Here is a 17,361-nt window from a genome sequence, read left to right as displayed (position 1 = left end):
ATTCCATTGTAGAGATGTACCACAGCTTTTTTATCCACTCGTCTACTGATGGGCACTTGGGCTCCTTCCATATCTTGGCCATTGTAAAGAACGCAGTGGTACAACAATGTGTATTCTTAAACAGCTGCCAAGACCAAACTGTGGTAAAGCCAAGAACATACTTAATGTGGGGGGTTATCTGTTTGTTTGTCTTTAACTCACACAGTAGATGTGTGTATATGGATGGGGTGGAGGGGGCAAGGAGAGAAGGCATGGACAAAAGTCCCGAGATTTTTAAAATAGCTTCCAAATCAATAGGTCTTGCTCTTTCAATGAACATAAGAGTATTTCCTGTTATTCAAGGGTGGCTTGTGCAATTATAGGGCTTCTCATGACTCAGAGTGATAAAATTTAATTTCATGGTTAAAAAGTATTCTGCTCAGTCTGTGGGGGTAAGTGCCAGGCTGCCTCGGGGGTCAGGGAGAAGCTGAGGAATGCAGGCCACAGGAGAGGAGGGCAGCTCAGCAGAGGCCATGGGGGAGCTGTGGCTGCCGTGCAAAGGGGCTCGGTGAGCTTGTGCCACTTGTGAGCTTGCACAGGTCACCTGAAAGTTCTTTCAACCCAGGCCTATTACTCTGTTAGAAGCACTCTGACTCAGCACCCTAAAAACCTCGAGGCATCCATCTACTTTTATGTCTGTCTCCTGTTTCCTGTGGGTGGCTCTTGGAAACTTCTCAAAAACATCCAATGCGTTTCTTTGTGTGTGTAATAAAACAAAACAGTGCTTTATTCCTCTTTGTATCACCAATGCGTAGCACAGAGCTGGGCACATAGGCACTCAGCAAACAAGTAAATGGATGCATGGTATCCATTCAAATTGCACCCCTCCTATAGGGATCCCCCAGATTCCCTGAACAGATACATATAACCTTTCCCTTCCCTGGCCCCTTTTTACTATCTTGTCTCTCTGTGATAGTATTCCCCACTGTCTGGTGTACTCTGGGGTCACTTGTGTACACATCTGTCTTCCCCATTGGACTGTGACCCTCAAAGGACAGGGACTATATTTTATTCCTCTCTCTGTACCTATTATGAGTCTAATATGCTATCTGACACATAGTAGGTGCTCAGGAAGTAGGTGTGCCAAATTGAAACCCTTTCACTGACCTCACTTCTAAAATGGGGAACGGGATGCCTTCAGTGTGGCCTAGTTGCTGACAACTGAGTCCTGAGACGGTGGGAGAGCTCATGGTCGTCCTTGTCACTGTGCTGTGGAGCTGTCGTGTGCCTTGTTGTCAAGCCAAGGAAGCTGAGTGGCAGAAGCTCTTCTTCCTGTCTTAACTTGCAGAGGGTAACTCATCCTGTTATTCTTCTCATCCATTTCATCTCCAGATACGTACAAGCTGACCTCTGAACTGCTTGGAGAAGGAGCCTATGCCAAAGTTCAAGGTGCTGTGAACCTGCAGAATGGCAAAGAGTATGCTGTCAAGGTGAGTATCTCATCTGGGTGCCGGGCTTTACTTTACAAGTAGTCCTTCCTAGACCAAATAAATGTTATATTCCCCAATACGGTGGCTTAGTAAGAATCAGTGTTCCAAAGCTGTATCTGTTGGATTCAAATGTTGATTTCCCTACTTGCTGTGTAACATTAGGAATGTTACTTAACCTTTTATTCATCAGTTTCCTCATCTGTAAAACAGATGTAATCACAGAACCTATATAGTATTGCTGTGAGGATTAAATAAGTTAGTCTGTGAGCAGTACCTAGCTCAGAGTAAGCTGTTTCTTATTAAACTGGCAAATGAAGTTAGCTTCAGGGAGTAGATGGACAGATTTGGAATTAGATGATCTACCTGAATTTCTGTTTTCACAAACTGCCATTTGACTTTGGGAAAGTCACTGAACGTCCTTGGACCTCAGTTCCCAGATCTCTCAAATGAAAATAATAATGCCTGCCCTTCCTGTCTCATAGATTGGCTATGAAGATGAAAATAAAAATAAACTGGTATTAGTAGAAAGATTTTTCACATTAAAAAATGCTCTAAAGTGATGTATCATGATAATGAGGCCGGAGCACTCAGCTGTGGGGCAGGAGAGGTGGCTTCTAGCTACATGACCTCGGAGTGGCCTCCTTCCCCCTCTGTGCTCCATTCACTGACTTCGCATGGAAGAAGGGGTGGGTCTAGAGCGGTGGTTCTCCACGTGTGGTCCCCGCCCCAGGCCTTTCTATTTTTACCAAGTTTCCAAGTGATTCTGTTACCCACCAAAGTTTGAGAACCACTGATCTAGAAACAAGGTCTTATTACACCCAAGGGGGCAATTCAAACTTATTTCAAATCATCCACCTGAGCCACCAGGTCTAATCACTGCCTCATATGGGCAAACCCAGCCAAGTTGACTCCTGAAAGAGGCGGTGTTTTTTTTTTTTAACCAACCGGCCATAGTCCCAGCTGTGGGTTTATAAAGTAGAGCACTTCTGCTAAGCCATGTCCCTTTTTGCCTGGAGTATTGCTGTATACAGTAACAAAAGCACTACCTCATTTCCTCTTTGGAAACCGATCTGTATAAATTACAAGTAATTCTTTTAAGTATGCCCTAAATGTGGTAGAAACTACAAATGTCCGTTGATTTTCAAAGGTCTGACTACATTAATGGATGATAGACCTATTTCTTCAAAGTTGGATCACAAGAGGAAAGCCAGGCCCTTCCTCCATGTCCCCTGGTATCTTTGGGCAAAGATGGACCCAGGCTTGGCAGTCCTTGGATTTCAGCAGTTCTGCCCATGTCTCATGTTTCCCCTGTTCTTTGAACGTCCCCTAGAGATGGGCTGCTTCTCCCGGCGTGGCTCTATAATACTCAGTCTTATTTGGGTTTTCCCTACTAGCATCCAACTGATAAATACTCGAGTCTCTGGGTGGGAATAGAATTTCAAGATAACCTAGTCCTGAATTTCCTCTGTAACTCCTCAAATAGTTGAACTATGTTCCACTCCCCTATTACCTCCTCAGAGAAAATTATGGCATCGCTGGATAGCTTACCTGCTAGAAAGTTCTTACTGACTTTGACCTGAAATGTTTGGTGAATTAACAGATTGCACAGTTTCTGTGCCCCAGCACTATACCTCTTTGTGCAGGAAATGGATCCAGAGGTGTACTAACAGACACAGACTTATTCAGAAAATTACATTAGTCATGGATGTTTGTGTTGCGACACATTGGAGAAGTCTGAGGTACTCTACCCAGCATTCGTGGAACAAAGGACAGGATGTTGTCATCTGCTGCCCACTCATCCCGTGGGGCTGTAAAGCAGCCAGCTCTGCAGAACACTTGCCCACAGACTGTACTCGACACAGTTGGAGCTCTAGATGGGTTCGTGGAGACATACAGAGTCAGCCAGCCCCTGTGTAAACCACCTGCTCATCTGCTGGCTCACCCATTCCTTCAGTCAGTACTTGCCAAGCATCTCCAAATATCGGGGGGCGGGGGGGGGGCAGCACACAGTATCATAGGAGAAGCCCACCATGTCATAGGAGACACAGGCCTGTAGGTTCTCTGAGAGAAGCGGTATAAAATACACACAGGTGCAGGACAGCAAGGGCTTCGGAGGCAGCTCTGGGCTTGAATTCCTGCCCTGGCACCTATCAGAGCTGTGGACACAATGTTTTACCTCTTCCTACCTTTGGGGATTGTGTTGTGAGGGTGAAGAGAGTATGTACCTAAATGACTTAATGCAGTGCCTGCCAAAGAGTAAATTCTCAGAAGAACTGCAGAGGAGGCATCTGAGCTGGGCCCCGGAGCTAGTTCCCGTCCACAGTGCCCTTCATCCCCCTTGCTCTGCCTCCAGCATTAGGAGATCCCTCAGCAGAGCTTATAAATTCTTACCCAAGAGGAGGAAAGAGAGGCCCTTGGAGTAAGAGCTGGGTAGAGAGAGCTCTTTGTCTTGCTGCTGCCTCAGTCTCCCCTGGGCAGCTTGGAGCTGCCCTCAGAGGTGTCCTCAGTGTTGTGCTTGGCCAGAGTCGAACAGGCCCAGCCAGTCCGGAAAGCCCTCGGGCCAGACTGCTGCTTCACTGACAGAGCCACAATGCCTGTGTCACCAAGACCTACTCCAGACGTGTGCTTGAAACTGATTTGGGCCAAATTTGGTATTCCGTTCTGCCACAGGGCTCCTGTGGAGGGGTGTTTTGAGGTCAGGTGGGTGTATTTGACAGATGTTATTCTTCCCACAGATCATCGAAAAACAAGCTGGGCATAGTCGGAGTAGAGTATTTCGAGAGGTGGAGACGCTCTATCAGTGTCAAGGAAATAAGTGAGTATAGTGTTGGGTTACTTGCTCCTTCTCTGGGGGGACAGGTGGCTGCAGAAAAGGAGGTTATTACCATCTCCTGCCCCCAACTCTCACTCCTTCCCCCTCAACTGCATGTAACTCTTTCCACCTTTCAATGCTTAAAAAAAAAGAGAGGAGAAATAACAGCAGCCATCTCCTGTTTAAGCCAATATACTATAAATATCAGCAATTCAGGTAAATTAGAAGAGTGAGAAACCTGAGTAAGTGCCTGGGACACAAATGGGGTTTTATGTCTTTCAAGCGCCTGTTGAAACTAGGCTGAGTGTTGCCTGGTGGAAACCTATAGGAACCTGCTTTGATTATAGATGAGGATGATGAGAGCTATCAGGAATATGTGCTGCTGTTTTCTGTTTCTGAGATAGTCACGTACGAGCAGCTACCACTGAGCGTCCTGAGAGCTGGCCTTACCCTCTGTGGTTGATAACTGGGCCAAGGTGCTCTCTAGCCCTGTCTTGGTCTGCTCACCGCCAGTTCCAAACGCGTGGCTCTCCCACTGTGGCCTTAAATCAGGGTCACCTCTAAGGCTCCGCTTCCCCCTCTCCTTCCTTCCCTGGCAGGGTCAGCAGGGAGCCAGTGGCCCGGTATTGATGGCTTTGTCATTAAGCTTGGAGGATGGGGGCTGCTGTTGATTTAACTCCAGGCACTGCCTCTACAATCTTCTTTCAAATTAGTCCATTTTGGCCATCTTATTTGGACGCCTTCACACTAGTAAAAGCCTGGTGTCTCCCAAAGTGGTCAGCATTTTTTTATGAGGGACAGATTTTTATTTTCAGCCTGCAGCTTCTGAGTTCAGCATTAGAGACTCTACTTGGTTTATTTCGTTCTTTAAAAGAAAAAAAGCCCCCAACACCTCCAGTATCCAGGCTGGTGGCTTCCCTACTGAGTTACAAGACGACCTTGTTGGCAGAGCGCAGTAATGCTCAGGCAGACAGAGAGTGCTCACCGGGGAAGGCCACAAGTGCTATGGTGGCCGGGAACACGGCCGTTTCATTAAGCAGCGCTTAGCAGTTAGGGTCTAGCGGTGCCCACGTTAGGCCCCAAGTCTATTTGACAGATGTTTCCATTTTCTCCAGGCAATGTAAATACTGCCCCGTGATTTATGGGCAAGAGGGAGGGCAAGTAATTATTTGCTGCTTGCCTCCAGGACACACACCTACTATTCAGCGTTATTAGCCGCAATTGCTTCCAGTCGGCTGCAGATTTTATTCAGTTTAATGTGACCGGGACTTTTTTATAACTCTACCTAGTGGGTTTTAGGGTTGGGGTTTGACAGCACAGACTTGGTGAAAACACCAGAGACTAAACATTATGGAAAGATAAGGTGACCTGAATCTTGCTAACACCATTGGCTACTTCTCGAACATGGGTCTTTAATAAGCATTCTGATTTCAAGTTGATTTCTGCCCTGTTACAGGGTGTTGTGTATTTTTTTCATTGTATATTTGTAAATGGCCTTTAGTATATAATACTGTTTCTCCTTTTTTTTTTTCTTTTCTTCTTATTTTTCCCTATTTAAGGAACATTTTGGAGCTGATTGAGTTCTTTGAAGATGACACAAGGTTTTACTTGGTCTTTGAGAAATTACAAGGAGGTACTTAACTGTTGAGTATGTGTTTGGACTTCTGATTAAGACGCAGGGTAGTGATCATTCATCATGAATCCCAGAGACGTCTAAAACGAGTCAAGCTAATAAAAAGGATGAAGGACTTAAAACTGCCCTTGATTTGGGAGAAGGGAGGCCGGAGGGAAGGATGATAATTAGCATTTTGCAGAGCTTAGAATGTCACCTGTGTGGGCATTCTGTAGATGCCTTCTCATTATAATAGGGCTCATGCACAGATACATGTAGTCACCAATTTATCAATCCAGGTTTTGACATGTTCTCTATTTAACTGAATTAATTGTGGGCAGAAGCTCTTACATACATTGTGAAGTCCAGAAGTGCTTGCCAGGGGAGAGGAGGGTCCCATTGTTTAGGACACAGACCCCGGATAGAGAGAGGCCTGAGAATGTGCCGTCCTTCACAGAGAAAGTTGCCATCTCTGACCGTCACCACTACTGCCATCACCCACACGCATAATCACTGGGATGTATATTGAAGTTGCTTTTCTGACAAAGAGAAGGAGATAGAGACGCCCTTGTCCTCCCCGTCACTCACCAAACCCCAGGACACATGGGCAAGGTGAACATTAGGGAGGGTGTCTGGAGCTGAGTGGAGGGCTACACGGAGAGGCTTGGTGGTTAAGAGACAGTGCTTTAGAAACCAGCAAGGCCAAGTGTAAATCTAGCTCCATCACATACTAGCTGTGTCACCTTGGGCAAGTCACTTAACTTTTCCAAACATATTCTCTCATCTGTGAAATGGGAATAATGAGAGCACCCACCTCCTTGAGATGCTGTTACGGTAAACGATGGAATTCATGTGAAATGCTTAGCACAGTACCTGATAGGCACTAAGTGTTCAATAATTGTCAGTGGTTAATATTATTAAAACAATTGGGCATGGTGGGGGCTAGCTGAGAAGTATGTAGAATGTTGCCCTCCACATTCCTTTTTAACAAAATTGGAAACAAGAGACTCACTACTGTAAAGCAAACCTGAGACCTAACCAAGAGCTGGTTTTCTCTGAATGTTTCCTAGCATGTTGGGATCCCTCCATTGTTTGTTCTAACAAGTGAAAGATCTTTCATCTCCTGTGCATGCCAAAAACCAGATAACAAAGTAAACACGTACCATTTGTAGGTCACAGGGTCGACACCTTCAGTCCAGAAATACAGGCAGTGAGCATAGACCACACGGGGCCAAGCCATATGTTCATGCCCGTGCCTGCTCTGCCCCACCCAGCAACACTAGGGCTGTGACTTACATGTTTGAAATGCTAGATGCAGCTGAAACCATATCACTCAGAGTACAGCTCTACCGAGGTCAGACCCAGTAGGGGAAGAGAGGGTGGCTGGCTCAGGGCAACCCATCCCCCAGCACCCAGGCCACAGGTCCTCCTGAAGGGAGGTCTATGCAGTTTCGGAGGCCAGCCTCACTGGGCTTAAGTCCTGACACCACCACATACTGGTGTACAGTCTTGAGCAAGTTGCTTATGCTTAATCATTCTTGGCTCCAGGTTCCCCATCTATAAAATGTATTTGTACATTTTGTAAAATTACAGTGAAGCTAGTCTAGATAATCTATTTAAAAAGTATTACTCACCCTGGCTGGCATAGCTCAGTGGATTGAGTGCAGGCTGTGAACCAAAGTGTCGCAGGTTCGATTCCCAGCCAGGGTACATGCCTGCGTTGCAGGCCATAACCCCCAGCAACCGCACATTGATGTTTCTCTCTCTCTATCTCCCTCCCTTCCCTCTCTCAAAAAAAAAAGTATTACACAGTGCTTGGCACATAGTAACTACTCAATAAATGTTAGACAACAAAATGTACTTGATCTTTGCGAAATTACAAGGAGATACTTACTGTTGAGTGTATGTTTGGACTCTGACTAAGGCCTGGGGTGATGATCATCTATCATGAATCCCAGAGACTTCTCAAAGAAGTTGCCAACAAAATAATAATAATAATAATAATAATAATAATAATAATAATAATAATGGAGAGAGTTCTAGGAGGAGCAGTTTTTTCTCTTGTTCTAGACTTTTACTGTCCAGTGAGGATGTGGCCTTTCTGTTTGTAGGTTGTACTCTCGTTTAGATCTGAGATCAGTTGCAAAGGAGGAAAAGTTTCTACAGAGAGGCCCCCCAACCCCAGGTCAATTCACTTTTAGTTCTTTTTAATTCCGGAAGCCAAATGGCATTTATACCTTTTGGTCATTTAAATAGTTGTTCTGCACTCATCATAGACAGGTACAGAAGATAGCAGTTCAGTTCTGCTCAGTCCAGTTCTGTGCTGGTACCTCCTCTGTGCCAGGAACCACACTTGGTGCTGGACATTCAGTAATGAAGAAGCCTATGTTCCCACCCCAAACTTGTGGAAACTTGGCCTCTGAGAAGTTATACTTAGTAGAGCCTGAAGAGGCACGCTCCTGTGACCCCTCTGCCCCCCAGGCTCCATCCTGGCCCACATTCAGAAGCGGAAGCACTTCAATGAGCGAGAAGCCAGCCGAGTGGTACGGGACGTTGCTGCTGCCCTCGACTTCCTACACACCAAAGGTGAGCGGGAAACCAGGGTGGCTCCCAGACTTCTGATGTGGGTGGTGCATAGATGTGGAGCTATTAAGAATTGATAAGGATTACAGAAGAAAGGTCAGGGAAGAAAACAAATTTCATCTTGAACGAGGTATATGTGGGTGTATGGATCTGAATGATTTTCCTTTCCTAATGAAGATGCAAGACATGTATCATACAACCATTCTAGTGTAAGTAGTTGGGTGTTATCCTTTCTAGTCTTAAAATACATCACTCACTAGTGTGGCTCCTTTGGGAATCATTCTGCAGAGTGAAAGGGCACCCACCGGTTGAATTCCCAGTCAGGGCACATGCCTGGGTTGTGGGTTTGGTCCCCAGTCAGGGCTCATATGAGAGGCAACCAATCAATGTTTCTGTCTCACATCGATGTTTCACTCCCTCTCTTTCTCCTTCCCTTCTCCTATCTCTAAAAATAAATAAATAAACTCTTTAAAAAATACATCACCTATATTGGCATGATAGTGTATATGTAGTTTTATATCTTGTTGAAAATAAGTGGAAAATGCAGTTTTCTACTAACATGGTAAGTTCAAGGCATCTGTTGAACTTCACAGTAGTAAAGGTCAAGGTTGCTATTGTTTGAATTACACTTTGGTTTATAGTCTTTATTTAAGAGTAATTACGTAGTTAAGAACTTCTGTAGTGTCCTGACTGGTGTGGCTTAGTGGATTGAGCATCATTCCACAGACCAAAGGGTCGTCAGTTCGATTCCTGGTCAGGGCACATGCCTGGGTTGCAGGTCGAGTGCCTGGTTGGGGGTGTGCAAGAGGTGGCTGATCAATGTTTCTCTCCCTTTCTTTCTCCCTTCCTTCCCCTCTCTCTAAAAACAAATAAATAAATCCTTTTTATTTAAAAGAAAAAGAACTTTATAGTAAATTAGTTTTGCAAATTGAGTATTTTTTCATTCCATAAATATTTTTATTACATACATGTTTTTAAATTTGCCAAACAACAGTGCCTTGGAAAGAAAGAAGTCTGGCTTTACCTTTTTACCAGCTATGTGCTCCTTCAGTAACAATGCTCACCCTACAGAGTTACAGTGAGACTGAAGGAAGAGTTATGTTACCAGCCGCAGTTAACACTGAGATAGCACTTGTTATGTGCTGGGCACTACTAAGCCTTTCATCGGTACTTAGCTGGCTTATGTAATTGTATGTGTCCTACATGTGCATTGTATATGCCTAACATAGGTGGAACACAGTGCCCAGCACATAGGACATAGTTCTTCAATTATGTTATTCCCTGCAGCCTTATCCCCCACCAGGCAGAAAACACTTTTATTACTAATATTAATTCTTTCAAAGCATCCTGTCTGGTGGGGGGCAGAGCAAATAATTTGTGACTTAGCTCTGCTCCCTTCAGTTTTGTGGATACAGGCCAGCCACCCTGGCTGTGAGTGCTCAGGACCACTTGTAGACATCCTGTCCACACACCCCACCTTGCACCAGCTGCACTGTGCAAACTGGTGTGGCCTGGGTGCAGGAGGTTCCGGTTCATTGATTCTACCTCATTTCCCCCAGTGGCTGGAGAGAGAGCTGCAGACTGACAGTGCCCAAGTTGGGGGCCTGACTTGTGCATGGGGTGAAAATTCCTAGGAGGGGGTGTCTGTACTTTCCACAGCATGATGAATAGCAGTGGTTCTGTTTCTGAAAGCTGGGATGCGTGTAGGTAACACCTGCCTGACAAAGATTTACAACTGTTCCCCAAGCTGCCTCCATAGATTGCAAAACTGGGTCACGCTTTTTACAAGATCCATACCTTAGAGGGGGGGGTAAAGGCGGTTTTATTTTTTATTTTTTTTTTTTACAAGAATGCACCAAAGGGAACAGAGGCTGGTAGTGTCTGAGGAATTCTGAAGTGCTTGTTAACATCTAGCTGGCCAGCTGCCCATGTGCCTAGAAGTTGGAGGGGATGAAAAACGATTTCCAGCTGAACTTGGCTGTTTTCTAAATAACTTCACACTGGGAAGATGAATTGGGCAAGAATGGGTCAGCCTGGAAACAAGTTCCATACTTTTAAATATTGGACACACTGCAGCTTAACCTCTGGGAAATGAACCAGAGCTGCTCGATGGCTGGTGTGCTCACAGAGGCAGGCCTATTATTACACATGGCTCTCAGTTCCAGGCTGGGGGACGACTGGGCCATCAGCACCTATTGGGAGAGCAAGGCTCCGTGTGTGGCTCATGATCCTTCTGTGGGAGCACTTGCTGTAATGGAAAATATCTTTCACTTTTAGTGCAGCAAGCTGTAGCCCGACTCAATTTGTGCAGCCTGGACTGAGTTGCTCTGGGTTCTCATTCAATTAGGTGACTGATGAAGTCACTGAGCTGCTGGAGCCCAGGTTTTTCCTTGAGTGAAGGGCCTCCAGTGGACTGGGCCTCTGTCACCTACTAGGGAGTCAGAGGGCTGCCTGAGAAATTGATCATCCAGGGAGTTCTAGTAAAGCAGACTCTGTCCTGTTACCCAAGAATCCTCTGCTGCTTTCCAGTACTTCCAAATAGTAGCTGTTCAGCTTTTGCTCAGCCTTGCAGCCCTTCTGTCTCTGCATCATACACTCTGCAGGAGGAAAGAGGAATGGGAGGTTTCTGGGCCCACAACTAAAACTACATGGCCCTGTGAGTTGGTTCTTCGCCCCATCTTTGGTTAGAAGGTGGTTTTCCCGCAGGTGTCTTCTTGTCCTGGTCAGCAGCTTTTAACCAACCCCTCATGGGGTCAGCTCCTATCTGCAATGTCCTTCAGAAGGGCTGGCCAACATGCAGGGTGGAAGGGGCCCTATCTTAAAAACAGCACCCGTGGGCCAAAGCAGCCTTCGCTGTGCCTCTGGAAGGACTGTCCTGCATATGCGGAGCAGGAGAGAAGGGAATTGGACAAGATTTGGGAGATATGTTCACTAACGCTTGATCCTCTGAACATTAAGGAAGTCCCACTGAAGGAATCTTTTTTTTTTAATCGGCCACACAAGAAGAAATGGGGTAGAGCATTCTCAGTCCCCTGAGATGCTCTTAAACAAGGCACTCATTATTTCTGCATTGCTGTTCCAACAGGGCTGTTTGCAGAGCTCTTTGCTCTGCTTCCTATTAGGCTTCTTATTCTTCATTGTCCCTGCAGTGCTGAGTGGTAGGCTGGCCAGGATTCATTTAGCCCTTCCTATCCCTGCCAGACTTCTAACACTTCTGCTTCAAAAGAACTTACAGATTCAGCTGTGCTTTTGGTTTGTCTCTGGTTACGTCTGCCTCCTGCAGCTCGTTGGCTTTTTAATGTACCATAATTGGGAATTAATCTGCGAACAACAGCATTTGGAAAAAATTAATTGTGTGTGGAATGTTTGATAATTATATGCATATGTTAACCATTTCTTTGCTCTTTGTCATTTCAGGCATTGCTCACCGAGATCTGAAGCCCGAAAATATATTGTGTGAGTCTTCAGAAAAGGTACTTAGGGCCTGACTTAGGATGTTACAGATTTTATACTGATGCAGGGAAGCCACCTTGGTTTCCATAGAGGTTGTTAGCAGCCCTCTTGGCCTCTGGTACTAACTTGAACTGATTATTATGGACATGTGAGAATGTTAAAACTAATGTGTAGTGTTTCTATATTCTTGATGGGGTTAATCCTTTTCCCTTCTCTGCTGTTTTCAGCAGTGTGATTGGCTTAAGCCTGAGAGTTTGTGAAATATATGAGAGCCACACAAAATGAATGTTTTCTAGTCTAATGCACCTACCTTTAGAGCAGTTGATGGGAGTCGTAAACAACTCAATCCTATATGAAGCAAATCTCTGCCTATAAAAGATGGTTATGTCGTGTTGTATATGCCACTAGAAGTGAACATCAAAAAGGATTTCTATTTCTATTTTTCTTGCACATTAAAAAGAAAATATTTGTACTTGGGGTTGAACAAATGCCATCTATTTTAAACTTGCCCTTAACTCAATCTACTGATAAATGAAAGTGTTTGCATTTCCATAAGGATGCATGAATTTGAGAAATTCTCTATTTGTTAGGAGGGATTTAGGCCCTGGTGGATTTGATGGCCCACACTCACAGTTCTGTGTTTATATATGTGTATATGCATGATCACATATGTCTTGGTCGGAATTAAGGGATATCTCTTAGATAAGGAATGGTGTGAGAATATATGAGTCAACCTGGTACTCAACAACTTTTTTTTAATGTTTATTTATTGATTTCAGAGAGAGAGGAAGGGGTAGAGAGGGAGAGAGAACACTCGAGAGAAACATTGCCGCATTGCTCCACTTGTTCATGTATTTGTTGCTTGATGTTTGTATGTGCCCTGACCGGAAATCAAACCCATGACCTTGGTGTATCAGGACAACACTCTAACCAATGGAGCTTGCCAGCCAGGGTGGTACTTACAACTCTTGTGAGGGGTAGTAATGTATTAGTTCCAATGAGACCTTCTGCCTTCCTGTCAGTGTCTCTGGCATTAAACTATATGATTTGTCATTATTATCATCAGGACTATTAATAATTGTAGCTAACAGGGCACACCACCTCCCATCCCTAGACAGTGGCGCTGGAGCTGCCATGGCTTTATGTAGGGCATAGGCCAGGGCTGCCTGGCAATCAGCAGCCACTCAGAGCCCTCAGAGGGAGAGAAGGCACCACTGCCGTGAGTCACTGTGCTTCTCAGTGGGACGGCCAATGCAAGGCGAGGACCACATGAACAGGTGGAAGGATTGCAATGCCAGAAACACAACTGCTGTCATGTGTAGAGGGCAGCATAGGCAGACATGGCTCACCTCCTCGCACAACCACATCAAAATTACAACTAAAATATAGAACAACCGTCACTGGAAACCCTCATAAATTGAGTTGAATGGAAGTCTGACAACTACAGAGTTAAAGAAACCACATCCATCCACACTGGCAGAAGAGGCTGGTCCCTCACCCATGTATGGTGGGTAAAAATTCGGGGGGATATCTTGGGAGCAAGGAGTCCCAGCCCCATACAAGGCCACCCAGCCCAGGGTCCCAGTGCCAAGACGAGAAGTTAAACCCCACAATTTCTGGCTGCAAAAACCAGTGGGGATTGAGTTGGTGGAAAAAACTGCTAGAGCCCTAAGCAGTTCCTCTTAAAGAACCCACACATGGACTCACCTACTCAGACTCACTCCCTCTGAGCTCCAGCACCAGGGTAGCAGCTTGAAAGACACCAATGGTATACAGGGAGGAACTGAATTATCTGGTATCAAGGTGAGCAGAGGCCATTGTCCCTTTTCTAAACTATTCCCCCACAGAGTTGGCAAGCTAGTGCCATATCTGAGACTACATCAACCTGACTAACACTGTTTAACCTGCCTTGGAGATTCCCGGAGATTCCCAGAGATTCCACCCTATCCAGTTTATAGGCCTCCCAAGCTGCTTTACCATAGGAATGGCTGATCTTAGCTCAGACTTTACAACTTCCTAAATCCTATCAAACAAGCAGTAGCTGGCTTAAGTGAGCCTCAGGTCCAGCACTAGCAGCAGCCAACACAGATTCACAGCTTGGCTTCTCCTAGGAATCTCCAACCCCAGCATAAGTAGTAGCCACCTCAGATTGCTATATAGCTCAGGCAGGGTGGCTCCGGGCACAACACAGGTGGGGGCTGACCTTGGCCTGCACCATCTGGGAAACTGCAGGGCCAGCACATTCCATGAACAGCTATAGACCACATCGAAGCACCACCACTCTACCCCTGCACAGCTGATCCTCCACAGAGGGTGGAGATTTGTGGTATGTGCTCATAGCCAGTCCTTGACCCTGACTGGCCTGGGTGAATCCCTCCTGTTGACCTGCCAGCAGCAATTAAGGCTCAACTACAAAAGAAGGGTATATTCAGCCCACACAAAGGGTGCATCTTAAGCACCCAGCTTGGATGATAGGGGAAGCTATACCACTGGACCCTAAAAGACACAAATTACATAAGGCTACACTACCAAGATATGGAGTCATAGCAGCTGTACCTAATACATAGAAACAAACACATGGAGGCTGCCAAAATGAGGAGACAAAGAAACATGGCCCAAATGAAAGAAGAGATCAAAATTCTAGAAAAAGAACTAAACAAAATGGAGATAAGCAATCTATCAGATGCAGAGTTCAAAACACTGTTTGTAAGGATGCTCAAGGAACTTAGTGGGGACCTCAAAAGCATAAAGAAGATCCAGTCAGAAACAAAGGATACACTAATTGAAATAAAGAACAATTTACAGGAAACAACAGTAGAGTGGATGAAGCCAAGAATCAAATCAATGATATGGAATATAGAGAGGCAAAGCACAACCAATCAGAACAATTAGAAGAAAAAAGAATCCCCCAAAATGAGGACAGTATAATCAGCGTCTGGGACAACTCCAAGAGGTCCAACATTTGCATCATAGGGGTACCAGAGGGAGAAGAGAAAGCAAGAAATTGGAAATCTATCTGAAAAAATAATGAAAGAAAACTTCCCTAATTTGGTGAAGGAAATAGACATGCAAGTCCAGGAAGCAGAGAGAGTCCCAAACAAGATGAACGCAAAGAGGCCCACTCCAAGACACATCATAATTGAAATGCCAAAGGTTAAAGATAAAGATAAAGAGAGAATCTTAAAAGTAGCAAGAGAAAAGCAGTTAGTTACCTACAGGGGAGTTCCCATAAGACTGTCAGCTGATTTCTCAAAAGAAACTTTTCAGACTAGAAGGGATTGGCAAGAAATATTCAGTCATGAAAAGCAGGGAAGCAACCTACAGCCAAGATTGCTGTACCCAGCAAAGATATCATTTAGAATTGGAGGGCAGCTAAAGAGCTTCCCAGGCAAGAAAAAACTAAGGGAGTTCATCATCACCAAACCATTATTATATAAAATGTTAAAGGACTTATTTAAGAAAAAAGAAAAAGATCAAAACAATGAATAATAAAATGGAAAAAAATACACATCTGTCAACAATTGAATCTTAAATACAAACTAAGCAAACAAGAAGAGTAGAAACAGAATCATGGATAAAGAGAGGATTTTGATGGTTGCCAGATGGGAGGGTGGTGTGGGGGAATGGTTGAGAGGTGAGGGGATTAAGAAGTACAAATAGGTAGTTACAGAATAGCCATGGGGATGTAAAGTGCAGTATGGGAAATGGAGTAGCCAAAGAATTTATGCGCATGACCCATGGACATGAATAATGGTGTGGGGATTGCCTGAGAGAGTGAGGGATGCTGGGTGGAGGATAGGCAAAGTGGGAAATATCAGGACAACTGTAATAGCATAATCAATAAAATGTAATAAATAAAAAGGAAAAAATAATTATAGTTAACATTTTTTAGTACTTACAGTGTACCAGCACTTATTTAGTTTTTATAAAATCTCATTAGGTAGATACCATTATTATCTTCATTTTATGAATGAGGAAACTGAAACTTAGATAGATTAAGAAAGTTGCCTAAAGTCACTCAGCTGAGGTAGCCTGACCCAGAACTCCATCAGTGCTCTGAACTACCCTGTTATATTGCCTCTGGTTTACAATGTACTTTCATGCTTTTTGTTTCATTTGATCTTCATGGTACAGATTTGGTGGCCCTTTGTTATGGCTGAAAAAGTAAAATTAAGAGAGACTGGGCATCAAAAGACAATATCAAGAAAATAAAAAGTGGGCCCTGGCTGGTGTGGCTCAGTGGATTGGGTGCCAGCCTGTGAACGAAAGGGTCACTGGTTCCATTCCCAGTCAGGGCACATGCCTGGGTTGTGGACCAGGTCCCCAGCAAGGGGCATATGAGAGGCAAACACACATTGATGTCACTCTCCCTTTCTTTCTCCTTCCCTTCCCCTTTAACAATAAAAAAAAATCTTAAAAAAAAAGAAAAGAAAAAATGGGTAAAGGAGGATACATAGTGTCAGAAGGAGACTGACTTGGGGTGGTGTACACACAATACAATATACAGACAATGTATTATAGAATTGTACACAAGAAACCCATATAATTTTATTAACAAATGTCTTGCCAATAAATTCAGTAAAAAATATTTAAAAGAACGAAAATAAAAAGGTAACCCACAGAATGAGAGGGAAATTGCAAATCATATATTTGATAAGGGTTTAATATTCAAAATACATAAAGAACTTCTAACATCAAGAAGACAATCCAATTTAAAAAAGGACAAAGGACTTGAATACACATTTCTCCCAAGAAGATGTACAGATGGCCAATAAGCCCACAAAAAGATTTAACTCCCTTAGTCACTGGGGAAATATAATGAGATACCACCTCTCACCTACTAGGATGGCTATAATAAAAGAAATGAAAAATTACAAGTGTTGATGAGGATGAGGATGTGGAGAAATTGGAACCTTTGTATATTGCTTGTGGGGATGTACAATGGTGCAGCCACTGTGGAAAAGAGTTTAGCGGTTCCTCAAAAAGCTAAACATAAGATTATCATACTACTCAGCAATCCCCCACCTATGTGTATACCCAAAATAATTGAAAACAGAGACTTGAACTTGAACACCAATGTTCATTGTAGCATTATCCACATTAGCCAAAAGCTGGAAACAACCCAAATGTCCATCAATAGATGAATGGATAAGCAAAATGTGAGTAAGCATACAATGGAATATTGATCAGCCATAAAACAGAATGAAGTTCTGATACATGCTACAAAATGAATAAACCTTGACAACATTATGATAAGTAGAATAAGCCAAACATAAAAGGACAAATATTGTGTGATTCCACTTATATGAAATATCTGGGATAGCCCTGGCTGGTGTGGCTCAGTGGATTGAGCACTGGCCTGAGAACAGAAGGATCACTGGTTTGATTCCCAGTCAGGTCACATGCTTAGGTTGTGGGCCTGCTCAACCAGT

The 17,361-nt window shown here is 44.2% G+C and overlaps 1 protein-coding gene across 10 annotated transcripts in view; it reads left to right on the top strand.

Moving 5' to 3' along the window:
* Positions 1-17,361, top strand: part of MKNK1 (MAPK interacting serine/threonine kinase 1) — a 44,758-nt gene that overhangs the window by 19,604 nt on the left and 7,793 nt on the right. For all 10 annotated transcript variants that reach the window (XM_045859531.1, XM_045859533.1, XM_045859538.1 and 7 more), the window contains 5 exons: positions 1,372-1,469; positions 4,205-4,284; positions 5,841-5,914; positions 8,375-8,479; positions 11,894-11,949. In XM_045859531.1, the coding sequence (XP_045715487.1) occupies positions 1,372-1,469; positions 4,205-4,284; positions 5,841-5,914; positions 8,375-8,479; positions 11,894-11,949 (413 nt within the window). The remainder of the gene's footprint in view (positions 1-1,371; positions 1,470-4,204; positions 4,285-5,840; positions 5,915-8,374; positions 8,480-11,893; positions 11,950-17,361) is intronic.

Source organism: Phyllostomus hastatus, unplaced genomic scaffold (assembly GCF_019186645.2).
Source record: "Phyllostomus hastatus isolate PE091 unplaced genomic scaffold, TTU_PhHast_1.1 phas_scaffold_182, whole genome shotgun sequence".
NCBI lineage: Eukaryota > Metazoa > Chordata > Mammalia > Chiroptera > Phyllostomidae > Phyllostomus > Phyllostomus hastatus.
This window is presented reverse-complemented; position numbering and strand designations above follow the sequence as displayed.